This window comes from Aphis gossypii, chromosome 2 (assembly GCF_020184175.1).
Source record: "Aphis gossypii isolate Hap1 chromosome 2, ASM2018417v2, whole genome shotgun sequence".
Taxonomy (NCBI): Eukaryota; Metazoa; Arthropoda; class Insecta; order Hemiptera; family Aphididae; genus Aphis; species Aphis gossypii.
This window is the reverse complement of record NC_065531.1, coordinates 50,567,750-50,583,156: the sequence shown is the minus strand read 5'-3', so window position 1 is coordinate 50,583,156 and position 15,407 is coordinate 50,567,750. Positions and strand designations below refer to the sequence as shown.

The 15,407-nt window shown below is 27.0% G+C and overlaps 2 protein-coding genes across 2 annotated transcripts in view; one reads left to right on the top strand and one right to left on the bottom strand.

The window, feature by feature from the left end:
- The window catches only part of LOC114125589 (protein sneaky), a 32,480-nt gene extending 17,820 nt beyond the window's left edge, over positions 1 to 14,660 (bottom strand). Inside the window, exons 1-5 of the mRNA XM_050200202.1 lie at positions 14,464 to 14,660; positions 9,524 to 9,598; positions 9,356 to 9,435; positions 5,308 to 5,541; positions 273 to 407 (exon numbers count right to left, since the gene is read on the bottom strand). Of these exons, the coding sequence (XP_050056159.1) occupies positions 273 to 407; positions 5,308 to 5,541; positions 9,356 to 9,435; positions 9,524 to 9,598; positions 14,464 to 14,539 (600 nt within the window). The 5' untranslated portion in view covers positions 14,540 to 14,660. The remainder of the gene's footprint in view (positions 1 to 272; positions 408 to 5,307; positions 5,542 to 9,355; positions 9,436 to 9,523; positions 9,599 to 14,463) is intronic.
- Positions 14,661 to 14,992: 332 nt separating this feature from the next.
- Positions 14,993 to 15,407, top strand: part of LOC114125552 (dual 3',5'-cyclic-AMP and -GMP phosphodiesterase 11A-like) — a 102,030-nt gene continuing 101,615 nt past the window's right edge. The window contains exon 1 of the mRNA XM_027989252.2: positions 14,993 to 15,152. The gene's annotated coding sequence lies outside the window, so the exon portion shown is untranslated. The remainder of the gene's footprint in view (positions 15,153 to 15,407) is intronic.

The window sequence follows — 15,407 nt, the reverse complement described above, 5'->3', positions numbered from 1 at the left end:
TTGCTGCTGAAAATTGCCTGAAATTCGCGAACGGTTCAAATGTGATTTTCATTAATGTTTATTGTACACAACACACATAAAGCCAAAATAAAATATTATATTGTATCACACTCGATTACTTTTTTTTTTAAACGTTTATCGCTTTAATGGATGGTGTACAAGAGCTTTTAAAAACCGGAGGTTACGAATAAAAGACGTGTTTAAACCAACCCGAAATTATAGCGTCATAACATTACTTAATATTATATTGTTATGTTTATTTTGTTACTAACCATTTGCAGATCGTCTAAGTAGTCATTTCTTTCGTGTAGTTCGATATTGTCGTTGTCTGATTCGAATTCTTGTCGAATCGGATCAATCACGTCGTTGATGGAATTTATGGTTTCTTTTATCTCGTTCGTTTCAGCCTGAAATTATTAACAAGATGTGATGACATGTTGGCATTAATTCATAACAATATAATCTTATAACAACATAGCCATGATATACGTGTAAAATATTTCGTGACGATGATTAAAAAATAGTTTTGAGTTATGACTTTTATTTTTTAACGGATCCGAATAACGATGATTTAGTATTTTTGATAACTATAGAATGTTGGTAAATAATATTATAAAAAATAAATAGGTACTAAATATATAAAATATTTTACGTGAATGTTAATTATTATAAAAAGTATTCTAATTTACAATAACCTTTCAGGTTTAGGTTTATTTTTATCTTATTTTAATTATTTTACAGCATTGTTGTTTTGATCATAAAAAAAAAAAAAAAAAATAATTCACATATTATGTTAAAGTTTATATAATTTTACAATTTATCTAACACTTAATTAGTTCTGACAATTTTTTAGTGAGAATAATATAAAAGTCAATACTTTAGCTGTAGAACGATAGAACTGGAAATAATATACTCAAATATTTAACTAGATAAATTATAAAGCATATACATAACTAAGAAATTATGTTTTTCAGTTAACAAATATTAAACTATTTCACAAACAAAATCAATTAATTCGTAAACGTAATTAGTTGGTTTTATTCTACTTATCAATAAAAGAACATAATAATATTAAAACTCGATCAAATTATCTTTTTTTTGTGAGAAATAGTTTGTGGATTTTAATAATGGTATATTATATATTTTTTTTTACTCGAAATGATTTATAGAATAAAATGTTATAGTTAGAAGAAAATTAATTTATAATATTTTACAGCATATATATTATATAATATCAATATATGTTTGAATTATTTATACTTTGTATTCCGTGGTGGATGCAAAATAAAAATTTGAATCGCATTCGACAAACAATTACGTTTTTGTGGGATTATTATTTCACCTTTAATATTAGGTATTTCTTTGTACACTTACTTTATCATATCTTGTATGATGCGTATATGATGCGTGAATTTCGTAAAAATCAATTATATAATTTTATATTTTACATTATTTTTAGAATTTAAGCGGAGCGACAAAGTAACCGGGTAACTGGTTATAGTGGAATAGTACTTTTATTGCAGTATATTTCAGAACAATGCTAGAGTAAAATATTATATTTATTTATTTCATTATTTGAAGATTACCTATAACTATTAAATTATTAACAGACAATACAACCATATTGTTTATGGATATGTATAAATCTATATCATATATACCTGTAAATAAGACATAAATAAAATTGTACTATTATATAGAAATACAATAAGAGTTAAGTTATAATATTTACTCAAATAAGATTTAAACGAATAAAAATGTCAAAGCATTTTAATATAAAACAGTCTCTCAAGTAAATAAAATAGATTTTGTACATGGAAAGCGAATTTTTGATTTTAAATTATGCTTCGTTGTACATATCGTGTAACTGTGTAACTATCAAGACACAATTAACATATTTTTACTTTTATTTGACAATATTAGTTCAACCATAGTCGAATTAATTTCAAAATTGTAATTTTATTTGTACAAGATCATGTAAAAACAAATCTAAATGTATTGTTTAGAGTAATAATTGAAATGAAAATAACGACAGAGTACGTCGGATGCTGGTTTTCCTGATCGTGTATTTTGCTCTATCTTAGCATTATCTTAGATATAATATCAAAGTATTTTTAAGTAAATTACAATAATTGTTTTGCTTCCCTACAAAATGCGTATAAACGTTTTTACACAGAATGTATATACGAGTTTTAATGAACTGTACGTTTAAAATTACGTTAAATTCATATCATTAACAATATAGTACGATATAATTTGTTACAAACACAGTGGTATTAATTTTATCAATGATATAATGTAAAATAATTACCAATGGATGACTTGGGATTAAGAATTTCAATGAATTTAAAAATATATACTGAAAGATTTATTTGTATATTATATTACTTATTAGTTATTAGGCTTATAATAATTTTTTTTTTTGCTTGGTCATATTTCTGTTTATTTTTTAAAATGGACATTTTTACCAAAAAGGGTTAAAAGCAGTTTAGTAGTTTAAGTAGTTTCTACTACTTACAAGATTATATTTATTTTAACATTTTACTGATATCTTTTTCGAAGATTAAAGTAGTGAAAAACTGATTTCATAAGTAACTTACTATAATAACCCTGACTTATTTTTTTACTTTTTTTTGTTGATAACTTTAATTTTCTATAACATATTTAATGTTTAAATCTAAATTATAATAAAAAAACAATATTCACATTTGTATGGGCAATTTAAATGTTGATCGACCATATAATTGCGGAATTGAGTAATTTAATTAAAAATATATTTTAATGGTTCCAAATCCTATTACTCTGTATAGAAGTATATTGTATTAAAAACTATGTACCTATTAATGTTAGTAACTTTTAATTTTTTTTTTTCATGTAGATATTATACTAATGTAACACCGACTAAAGTTAACAAAATAAACAACAGTTGACAAAAAGATGGAAAAAAAACACGCGTTTACACATTGCAAATTAAAGGAACGGGTTGTTTAATTATTAACTGACAGTCGCAGAAAGTGGTTTGTATGAATAAGAAGAATTTTTTTATGCACCGAGATAACTTTTCGTTTATATTATACTTTAATTTGGATTTACAAAATGTGCTTTGTTTCTACGTACATGATTTTTATCCAATGGCTGGCATCTCTGTTGACAATAATACATTTTTCAATAATGAATATAATAATATTATGTCATATACGATAATATTATATGTACGTCTCATGCACACATTTCATACTGGAGATTAGAAATGACCAGAGGCTGTGTATTTTTACAAAATCTTTGAGACGCGATTGTTGCGAACGCTTCCTCTAAATATTATAACGTATATCAAACGGAATAATAATGTATATTGTGTAGTACAGTGGTAATCGTATACCAAAGGGATAAAAACCCATTATTCACCAAGGAAATGCATCCGGGCTGAGAGCCAACCCGGAATATTTAACGTCCGTTGTACTTGGTTGTACTTTTTGTTGTATTTTTTGTATTTTATTAAGTTCTCGGAGAAACTGGGATATTGGAATCGTAGTCGTAAACATAAACGTGAATCGTATAGCATGGAAATTTATGTAGGATTGCATTGCTTACTGTGTCTATGAAGTTTTCACTTATATTATTATTATGCTGTTATAATAATATATCCGATAGACATAAACTTGTATAGGTTACAACTTTTTCAAAATTAAACATACAAAAGCTATTAGACTGTAAGTTATATTACGTAAAATTATACGCACGCTGCGTAAAGAAATTTATATTTGAACTCAAAGATTCTGTTATTTTACAGTATAACATGAAGGTATATAACATACGTAATACGCGTCCTTAAAGAGATTTAAGTACTTCTGAGAAAAAGAACATTAACCAAAAATGAACAATATAGTAATTTTAAAAATACGCACAATCATTGAAGAAAATCGTTTTACTAAGAATAAAATGTATGTATTCTGATACCGAATATAATATTATGAAAGTATAATAGTGTTCACATATTACTTATTAACTCATAGTGTTTTAATAATTTTGTAAAAAAATAAAAGATAATTTCATATTGTATGTGATCTAGAAACATAAAGAATATTTTTATTGATTTAATTATAAAGGTCACTCACCTTTTTATTTTGAAAATGTATTATTGTATAACAAATAGAGCGACTTTTATTATTATTTACTTCTGCGTTCACAAAAATACAGACAGTATTAAAGCACACGTGAGATAATAGTATTATCTATTTTATTGTATCGATAATATATCGACGTATATGTATATATAACATTCATATATAACATATCGTTATTAACTAGTAGCTGATTGTATGTTGTACAAGTAAGTTGTTTATTTACAAGTAAATAGTGTTTACTGTTTATGCCGTTTAGGGTAAAACTGATTTCTTAATAATAACTAAGAAGTAATAAATTAACGTGAAATAATTGAATTTTTGTATAAATTCGCACAGAGCTTTTACGAAAAAACATGACCCAGACAGAAGATCAATCAAAGTCTCGTACACACGAGACAGCCAATGACGGCAGACACGATTCGAATTTTACACTTTGAACGAGCAGGTGGATTAAATTATTTTCTGTGAGTTTAGTTTGGTCGATTTGATAAGCGAATTATATAAGTTGTGTTGTACATTCCCCGAAGAATTTTAGCCATTACGGTAATGATTAACGTATTTTTTTTTTATATAGTGTACGAATAATAATCTGGTATGAACTACCTAGCATAATATCGCTTGCACTATAGAAATATTAAATTTACTGACAAACGTTTATTAATTTATTAAAAAGCCTTTCCGCCCATATACTTAAGTCTTAACTTAACTCGTTAATTGACCTCTCTTGGCGTTTCAACAAGTATGAGAATATCAATATTTAGATTCATCGATTTAATTATGATATTAAAATAAACAATTTATTATACTTCCTTATTATTTTTATTATGAAAGAATTGTTAATTATTTTATTTTTATATTTCATAATATAAATTGTTTTAAAATATTAATGGGTAGGTATTTGTGTTGTTTATATAGTAGTTGTATATATTTTTAAAATAATCCACTAACAAGCCCTCCGTCACTCAGACCTTTGTTCCGGAATCTAGAGGATCCGGCTTTTGCAGGTATTTAAATCAATTATTAGGTGTGTAAAATTCGATCAAAAAATTCGGAAAAGTATTAAAATAATTCGTTTAAACGTAATTTAGGTAAATTCTGTCTGTATACTATTATTTATTATAAACTAAATTACTAATTTTTATGACCAATAAATTATTAAAATAATATACAACAATTTATATACCTTGAGGTTGAACAGTGCTTCCTGGAACGGTTTGAACATGAGTTCATATCGGGTCTTGGTCAAATTATACACCAGTGCACTGGAACAGGTAAACACTCTAATCACTTCAGATCCATTTCTCATTATGTTGTTTAAAGGGCCGGCCATAACGTACGCAAATACCATGGTCACCAATACTCGTTGGCCGGATTTATCACAGAACGTGGGCATCGCTAAAAGTCCCAAACACCGTACCTGAGAAACGGGTTAAAATATTTATAATTTAACAAGGTTTTAACAGACATTTGCGTAACATCGCATTTTTTTATTACATACATTTGAATAAACACAACGTTATTTATTTTTGGGTTAAAATTATTTCTAAAACACAATGATTTCAATGGAATTTTTTTTTGTAACTATTTATAGAAACCAACAGATTATTGCAAACAGCAGTCGCTGTTATTTTTCACATTGTTAGTTTTTTGAATAGTGATATATAATTAATGTAAAAGCTATGAATGAATATTTACTTTATTGTGAAAAAATAAGAAAATAAAAATGAAAAAAAAATATTTATAAATATATCAGTTATTGAAAGTGCTCAGTTTCTCTAAATCCAAAATAAGTCCCACACTTACAATATGTTTGTAATCAATAATACTTGAAATCAAACATTTATAAGTGTTAAAATATACAGTACAATTATAATTGTTAAAATAAATACAGATATTTTCACTTCTACAATTCCGAATTTAGGTATCACAAAATAATGAATGCAAAATGTAAAAAATGTACTTCGATAGTACAACAAAATATAACAATACAATTATAGAAAATGTTAAAGCTTTAAAGTATTGCTAGGTCAAATATTTGTGTTGAAACATTTGAAACTTAGAAATGAGAATAATTTATGACTTTTAAATTAACATAATTGTACCTACCTATTATAATAGTAAAAAGATTCAATACTTATGAATCTGTTTTTATGGCTAAAATTAGTTATGTTATTATAAACATAATAAAAATTTAACATAGTAAAAGAGCTATTATGTTTTAATAACGATTTTTTAATCACGTTTAAAAAAAATAAGTTAAAATTAATAAGAATAATTATTAAAACAAAGTTGTTTTAATTTTTTTTTAATTTTATTTTATAATTATTTAAAAAGTTAATACAAAATATTTTTTTAATTTTTAGCGCATTTAAATGTAAAGTGATTTTTGTTTTATGGAATATGAGGTATAGCTATATTTAGTACGGTACCTACTTTATGAAATATTTGTTTTGAGAACAAATTAAATTTAATTTAGAACAAAAAGTTAGTTTTTAATATTATTATAAAAAGAGATACAAAAATATTAATAAATTTATTCAAATGTTTGATTTTATATTATATATATATATATATATATTATTATTAAAACTTGAGAAAGCATTATTTAATTTAAATAAAATGTTGAATAAAAACAAATAATAATTATATAATTTTTTGTTTTATCTCAAATCAACGTAGTTAGTGTATTGGCAATAAAAAAAAATATTGTTATAGTTTTTAGTATGCAAGAAAAATAGATCAATACTCTTTCTTAAATTAAAAAACTCATCTAAGGATGTAACCTAAACTTAACATTTTCTAAATAATTTGTATGTGATTTTCGATTTATTAGAATTTTTAAGCATAAATTGGTAATTTGCAAGTTTAACCATTTTTCACTTATCCACTAAAGTTTATACCATGTCAAATACATGATTAAACTGGATTTGGATTATTTTTGTTTTAGTTTTGGTCGTGCTTGGATATTATACGGGACCTTGTATAGTACAGCACGAATTACAAGGATTTGTGAACACAAGTTCAACATTTTTTAGTCATTTTTTTCTTCATTACTCTTAATAATGAAGTTAATTTTACTTCATTAATTCTTCCAGTATCTTAGAGATACCAAAATAAATAATTACTTTTCATACACAATTATGATATATTTTCCAACAAAAAATGAGTATTACAATAAAATGGATAAATGGATTGCAAACGAACGCCCTTGTATCTTATATATGATATTAATTAAACCATTGGTAGTATTTTAAGTATTTTTAACTAATATATATATTTTTAAATTTAAATGATTTGTTTAAAACAGAATAAAAATACATTTTTAATGCGTTTTAATTAAAAAATATATACATAACTATACAAATAACAATGTATTTAAAGTATTATAATAAGTACAATATATTTACGATTATATTGCGCGCTAAAATTATAAAATGTATTACTGATATATGATAATTTACATTTGACAGGGGCTTGAAGAATATTTTCTTTGGTTTTGTGTTACAAGTGGACCGTCTTCTTACGACTGTTATTGAGTATATACGTTGATTATTAAAATTCGTGACAAAATGTCGTTATATTTGTATAGAAAAATAAATTGTATTTCTCAACAATTTTCATATTTTGATATGATAAAGTGTATATTTTTTTGAATATCTTTACTTGTATGGCTAAATTCATTTTGGATTATTTATTTATACGACACGTGTCACATTATTAAATAAATATACAGACTATTGATCAGTAGAATGTAATATTTCAAGTACAACATTATATATTATTTAGTTTGTAGATACAAATGAACTAAGTTAGATATACCGAAAACCGTATATCTATTATATAGAAGATAGAAATTTTGGTGGCACTCATCCGGAACGTTACAAGACTCAAATATTCTCTATATTCTTCGGGTCCGATTTATTCAAAGTCAGAGATTTTTACATTTTAAATGGAAAATGCACGGTGTTAAAAAATATGCTGTTTTATTTTATATCGTCCTCGTTAAGTATGAATCTGTTCTAAACAACTTTCAAAAGCTAATAATCCTTTGATACCTGCTATAGCGGTACACTCGTATATTTTATCAACTTGCAGAAATCAAAATATCATAGTATACTATTGCTTTTAAATACTATCAAAATATATATTTATGTAGATTTATCTACATAAATCTGAATAAAATAGTTTTTAATAAATTTAGTCATGAATATAATATAGACTACCAACAACTAATAAACTGTTAGATTTAGGTAGTTTACTCGTATTCAAAACTAAATATTTTTTGAATATTAATAGAAAGTGATTTTTTCTACGTGAGATTACTCCTCATTTTTATGTAGATTTTGTGCTTTTAAAAAAAAAAAAGAAATTTTCGTACGTATTATATATCGATATAATTTGTTTACCGTCACTCTTCTACTTTTTTTATCAAGTACTCAATGCATTTGATATTCATCATCATTCATCATTTAAATTATGTAGCGAATATTATATCAAATATTAAAGTACGTAATAGGTTGATTTTTATAATTATTAAAAAAAGTAGACGAGAGTAGTAGCTTATTAACATTTTATGTTTTGCTTATATTCACTATAGGTATTCACCTTTTATCTTTAAATTGTATTTTACTATAAGTAATTAAATATTAGTTGAACATTTCTTATTAACATTTTTATTTTTATTTTAAATACGAAAATAAATATACGATTATATAGGTCGCTAATTTTTTGTACTTATGAAAATATAAAAATTGCTAAATATCATTAAGTATTAAATTTTTTTTCCTTTTTTTTTTTTGTTACAATTTAGTGCGCACATAATATTAATATAATTATTAAACACAAAAAAAAAATGTATTCAAATGCTATTCATATTGTATTATCTAAGTACTTACTATTCAGTGAACGTTGTTATTCTATAAAAGCCTCGTCAAAATTTTATAATAATATTATAATTGATAAAATTTATCATTACTCTAGAAAGTTAAGTATATTTTAATAATGAAAATATTATGTAAAATATTTTTGTAACTCTCGTAACTTTTGAGTAATGCACTTACGATACTGTCAACGTTAAATGTAAAAGGTATATCTAATATTATTATTATTAATTATATTGAGAATATCTACACTTATTATAAATATTAATTTATTAAATGTTGTAAGTTTACGCGTTATCCGCAAATGGTCGATTATAAACAATTATCTGAATTTGAAGTGTATCGATTTACCTGTTGTGAAATTGCGTGGCCGATGCTCAAAAATAGACTGATAACGATGCCCATTAGATTAGTGGTCTCTTCAGTAAATTCTAAATCGACAATTACAAAATGGTAGAGAACTGAAAATATAGTAAAAAGACACGTTTAATGGGAAAATAAAAAGTAAGCTTTACTTACTCAGACTTAGGAAAAATCCATAGAAGAAACCCAGAATCAACTTGGACTTTCTGAATTTTTTACTGCGGCGGTCAGCTGTTTAGAAAATGACAGTAGATTCAATGCTTATTTATAATAATAATAATACATAATAATAGTTATATTTAAAGTAATTTCTCGTTGAAAGAATTAAAAAAAGAGTTTAATCCTGTTTTAAAATACTGTGCATATTTTTCTGTACTACTGATTATTAGAACACATTGAATGGTGTTCAACTGGATGGTTATCGTGAGAATAATTTTAAATTAAAAATATTAAATTTTGGTAAGACAATAAAAACATATTTTTTTTTTTATTATAATTATGATTTTAAAATATTGTGATAATAATATAATTTAATCGTGTGATTTTCACTGCAGTGAAATCATTAAACAAAGAATGAATTTTTTTACAATTTTGATGTAAAATGTTTAAAATTACCAATAATGATTTGAGATTTTTCTCACAGATTCAGTTTCTAGTTCCTAGTTTTTTTTTAATGACATTAGCAATGAAGTAAATACGCATATCATATAGCTATACAATATTGTTATTGTGGAATCATACTTTTTTAAATTAAAAAGTGACATTATTATAGTATTATATTATGATAATATTATCTATCTTAAATTTAGAAACTTTTGAAATGTCGTTGATTTTTAGTATGAGAAATTTGTATGAATAGACAATTATTAGATCATATATTGAAAATAGTTTTTTTCTATTATTATTCATAATTTCATAATCAAATATTGTTTCCGAAAAAATAATTTTAAAAAATCGTGATTCTTAGGGACTCACGAATTCCTAAAATGTACAATCGAAAATTAGCAATTAATTTTCCACAAAGTTTACATTCTGATGTATAATAAATTATAATATCTTTGTAACCCATGTATTAAATATATTATAAACTATTAAATGAAGTTCTTTGTGACAGAGATACCAAAAACTTTTACAGAAGTCCGAGAATTTTTTTTATCCAACTAAATCTTCATTTCATTCATAGTTAATAGGCGGAGAGAGTTTCTAATTATAGTCTTTTCGTGAACAAGGCATCATCCGTACGGATATTCAACATACAGAGAGTCTGGAGTTTGGGTTTGAAGTTTGAAAAAGAAAATTGAAAAATGTCTTATCACAATGGTGCAAAAACACCACAGTATATAAATAATCCTAGTCACACAATATTTGATTAATAATTATTACCTATTCAAATATGAATACGAAACATATTTTATGAGTTAATCATATCGTTTATTATGCGATTGAAAATTTGACATATTCTTTTTCAATAAATTAAATACATGTACCTATTATAGATACTTAGCTATTACTTACAATATTGTGACGTTAAATTATATTATTATTATTTTATTTTTGACACGAGGTGGGGCAATAGGAATTCCTTGTGACGTACGTTCACTATATGACGTATTATATAGGCTTAATTTACAATGCGCATACAATCTGTGCGAATAATAATTTGTATTCCACGTTCTCAATTGTAAAACAATGTGCCTGTCTATTCGTGTAAGTTATGAACCTAAATATCAGGGAACTATTCATTGCTTGTTTTAGAATGGATATTTGATTGGTAAAACATTAAGGATACAAAAATGCTGCAATTTTTTAGACATAAACAAATTGTACGATATCGAACTTTCTCAAATACTAATGAATAGCTACATAATGTCATAATATTTTATGGTTGTGTCATTATTTAACTACGATCAATTATATGATATGTAAATTATTATCTTTATCTGCACCTACCTTTATCTAAAGTATCAACGATGCAAATAAGAATAATTAAAAGAAGCAGTTGCTTCCTTGCTTCCTAATATTATATGCTTGGAAGTGTAAAACCGTTGAGCACATTTACGAATAAATAAGAACTTGTATTGAAAAAAATATTTGGGCGATAAATTATAATAATATTATAAGAAAAATAATAGGTAGGTACATAAATTAAGAATAATACCTACCAAAAAAGACGAAAGTGTGAATGAAAATGAAGAAAATTATTAAATTGAACGCATTGAATTCTATAAAAAAATGAACAAGGTTTTTTGGTTAAAAAATAAATGGAAAATATCTTATATTTTAACAGCTTTTAAGTATAATAATTAATATTATCTCTATACTCATAAAAGTACAAACATATTTTTGGAATATTACTGATACTATTATTTCCATGATTGGGAGGGTGGTAGGAGCTACAGCAGATACATACTTTTTAAAATTATTAGTTGAAAATAGTGGAAATTAATTTTGAATTTTGCAACCATGTCATCGACAAATTATGTATTTTGTACGACGATATGTTATTATAAGTATGTACCTAATATGATAAGTTAAAACTATTTTATGTGCTATAAAGCTCTAAATCTAGATACAGGTTCATATAAAAATATCGTCTAATAACATCGTCAACAGGAAACGCGAGAAAAACACAATCGTCATCGCACTCGTATACTTTTGTCGACACTATGATGTATATATTTTTATATTATCATAATATATACACTGTAGCGCGTTATGTATTCGGAGTGACGGAGTGAGAAGATGTGCATATTGTGTGCGTGTGTGGTAGAGAGAGAAACATACTGTTGTAATTACATTTACAGCAAGACGCAAGTAATTTGAAATGGTTACCTTAAGAATGCACGACGCGCGCCATCAGTTGAAATTAATATTTATAATAATATCTCGTTTTAAAATATAATACGTGTATGTTGTTTGAAAAAGTTTGTCGTACATCATATCCGTCGGAACAAAAACAGCAGAAACTATGGCATTGCTCACAAAAGGAAATTACAATAATGTATTATGATTACTATTATTATTCGAGCCGTGGTCCGTGGGTCGCGAATACGCGTCATATCGGTCGGCGCTATTTTCTTCTCTCAAGCCTCTGGTTCGTCGAATATCATTAAAATATTATAATACAGTCACTTACCGCCGTGGTTATCTATTATACGTTTGTGATGTACTAACCAAATCCCAAGTACACGTGGGATATCGTTACATTATGTTGTAGACTGTTCCTCTACACAGGTTAAAGGGCACCATATTAAAGTAATAACACTAATAAGTAATATTGTATTGTTAGTATTTAATATACGATATTAGGTCGTTAATCAAAATTCGGGTCGTCCGAAATCGTTTTCTGGCCATTGCTGTGACGTAGTCGTAGACGCACATTGTGGAAGAGCAGGCGTCACGAAAACGTGGTGCGAAGAATTATTACGTTACAATAAATCGTCGTCATGAATCGAAGATGTATGCGTAATAATAACATTACGAATGGTAGGTAATGATAATATCATTACTAACAATTCAACCATACAACAAAGGAATAAACACAACATTTATATAGATACCACAAGATACAGCAATATTGCAGGGAATACCAAGAAGCCAAAAGAGCATTAGAACTAACCAATGTAATATTACTCATTAGTCATTCAGATTAAAACTCATATGGACATAAAAAAAAATCAAGATATTATCAAAATAAAACGGAAAATAAACAATAATAAACTGGCATTAAAATAAATCAAAGTCAAAGGAAATCAAAAGCAAAAAACACAATTGGCAAAATCTAGAGTTTAAAATAAAATAAAAAGCAGTATAGAATAATTATTATTTTACATTATTTGTGTTTCCTATATGGTTTTCTTATGACGAAAGAAGATCCGCCTAGGTATATGTGAAATCTGCTGAGTAACCCTAACCGTGGAACACTTTATATTGATGGAATGTCACTGCAAGTACTAAAAAGAACCTGATGTATTCGTACTCAAGATTCACCTTAGATTCAGCTAAGACTCGTTTAACAACAGAAACTAATTATTATTCTTAAGAAAAATTAAACTTTACATCGTATTATGAAACTAAAAAAAAAAAAAATGACTAGTTTAAGTAAAACACTGTACACGGTTCACGCAATAACATAAAATATATAACATATGCTTATCTAAAGTTTATTTTGGACGAATAAAAAAATGAAATTAAAAAAAAAAACCGACGGGAGATGAATTCACGGTGGATTTATAGTAATGCAGTGTACTCTCGGTAACTCAAAGTTCACGGAGGGGAAAAAAAATTGACTTACTAAACATATCGAGTTATCAACAATTTTTTTTAAAATTAATTTAGTTCACATTAAAGAAATAAAATAATATATATACCTGAATATTATTTTTAAAGAATAGATCCAAAGGTTATTGTTTATTTTTATTTAAAACATTGATTTCTATTATATTTTCTAAATAATAAAGTGGCTTAAATAAATCTTCCATACCTTTATTGGTATCCATATATTTACGTAGTTTTTTTAAAGCAAGTGTTTCTTTTTTTACTAAGGTTCTGTTTGCAGGTCTTCGACTTCTTCTTTATCATTGTCCAATATTTTGGAGACGATATTATTTTATTATACATAGTATAACACAGTTACTATATGTATTTAGTTCTAAATTGAGATAAGAAAATTCGAGGAATTGAAATCTTGTTTAATTAGTTTTCGAGTTGATAATATTATTTGAAGGGGAATTTTATTTATTCGAGAAATCGAGAATTTTGAGTTAACAAGGTTTGAGTTACCGAGATTCGACTGTATATTACAACAACGTCGAATTAGTCAGAGTATTATACACTTTTAGTACACAAGTATAATATTATCATCGATTGCGGGTAAGAAAAATGTGATCCAATGACAGACGTGTGCTACAATTTTATCTTCGGGTAATAATATTACCCCGATAGCACGGTGAACCGAGTTCATACCAACGGCTAACCGGGTATAAGGTACACGAGCTTATAGAGTCCGCGCGAATCTCGGTAGTGGTATATACCTAAGTCGCATGGCGTTGATCGTAACGTCGTGTAGTAGGTGCGCGTGCACCGCAAGTACTTGCCTAGTAAGTCTTTGACGAACTCGCGGAAAAATCCACCGGACATCCGTCGTTTGGCGGTGAGTTTTTTGTACTTCATGATGGAGATTCTTCGAACCGGAAGGCGTAGGCCCGTGCGGAAAGGACCAGTGGTACGGAAAAGACGTGTCTCTCGTTCCCTCGCACTACATCACGACAGCATAATATCGCCGTGTTATAAGGTAAGTACATCACACAATATTGTACGTTTCGGGTCGGATATCGAAGAAAAAAGCGACCGGACGTGTCGTGGCAACCGATCCGTCGATCGCATTTATTTATTATAAAACGCATTAAAAATATATTACCCATATAATAATAATACAATACGCGCGTAAAATTATAATATATATATATATAGGTAAGTAGGTAGGTAGGTATTATATACACAAACTGTTGAGCCATTATAGTTACAATAATAATTTATCGTCCCACGCCGCGGTGCCGGTGGTTCGACAATTCGCCGCGCGCCGCACTGGCAGCACTGCCGCCGCCGCCCGGCGTAATGAAGACCCATAAGCACGTCGTTCCCACAGCAACCGTCGGCAGAACGCTACTTAAAGTTCAGCTCTCCGGTGCGTGGTGTCCGCCGAGACCGTACCCAACTGCTGTGCCGTGCCAACACGTTTTTCTAAGTTCACGTTCGAGACGCGGCGGCCGTTACTATACATCAGGTAACTGATAATGTTTTCCAATATTGTATAATATTTATTATAATATTATGTTTCGTCTTGCATCGGTATAACGTAGTTCGTCATCGTGCGTTGTCGAGTTTACGATATTTTTTAATCGCTTTTGTGCCCGATTTTTCTCATTAGGTATATCTCTCATCAGTGATCTCTGCTATTGCAGTCTGTGTCTATAACATGAACTAGCCGTGTAGGAAACCGTAGTGAAATCATAGTATTATGTACGCACTAGACCCGAAC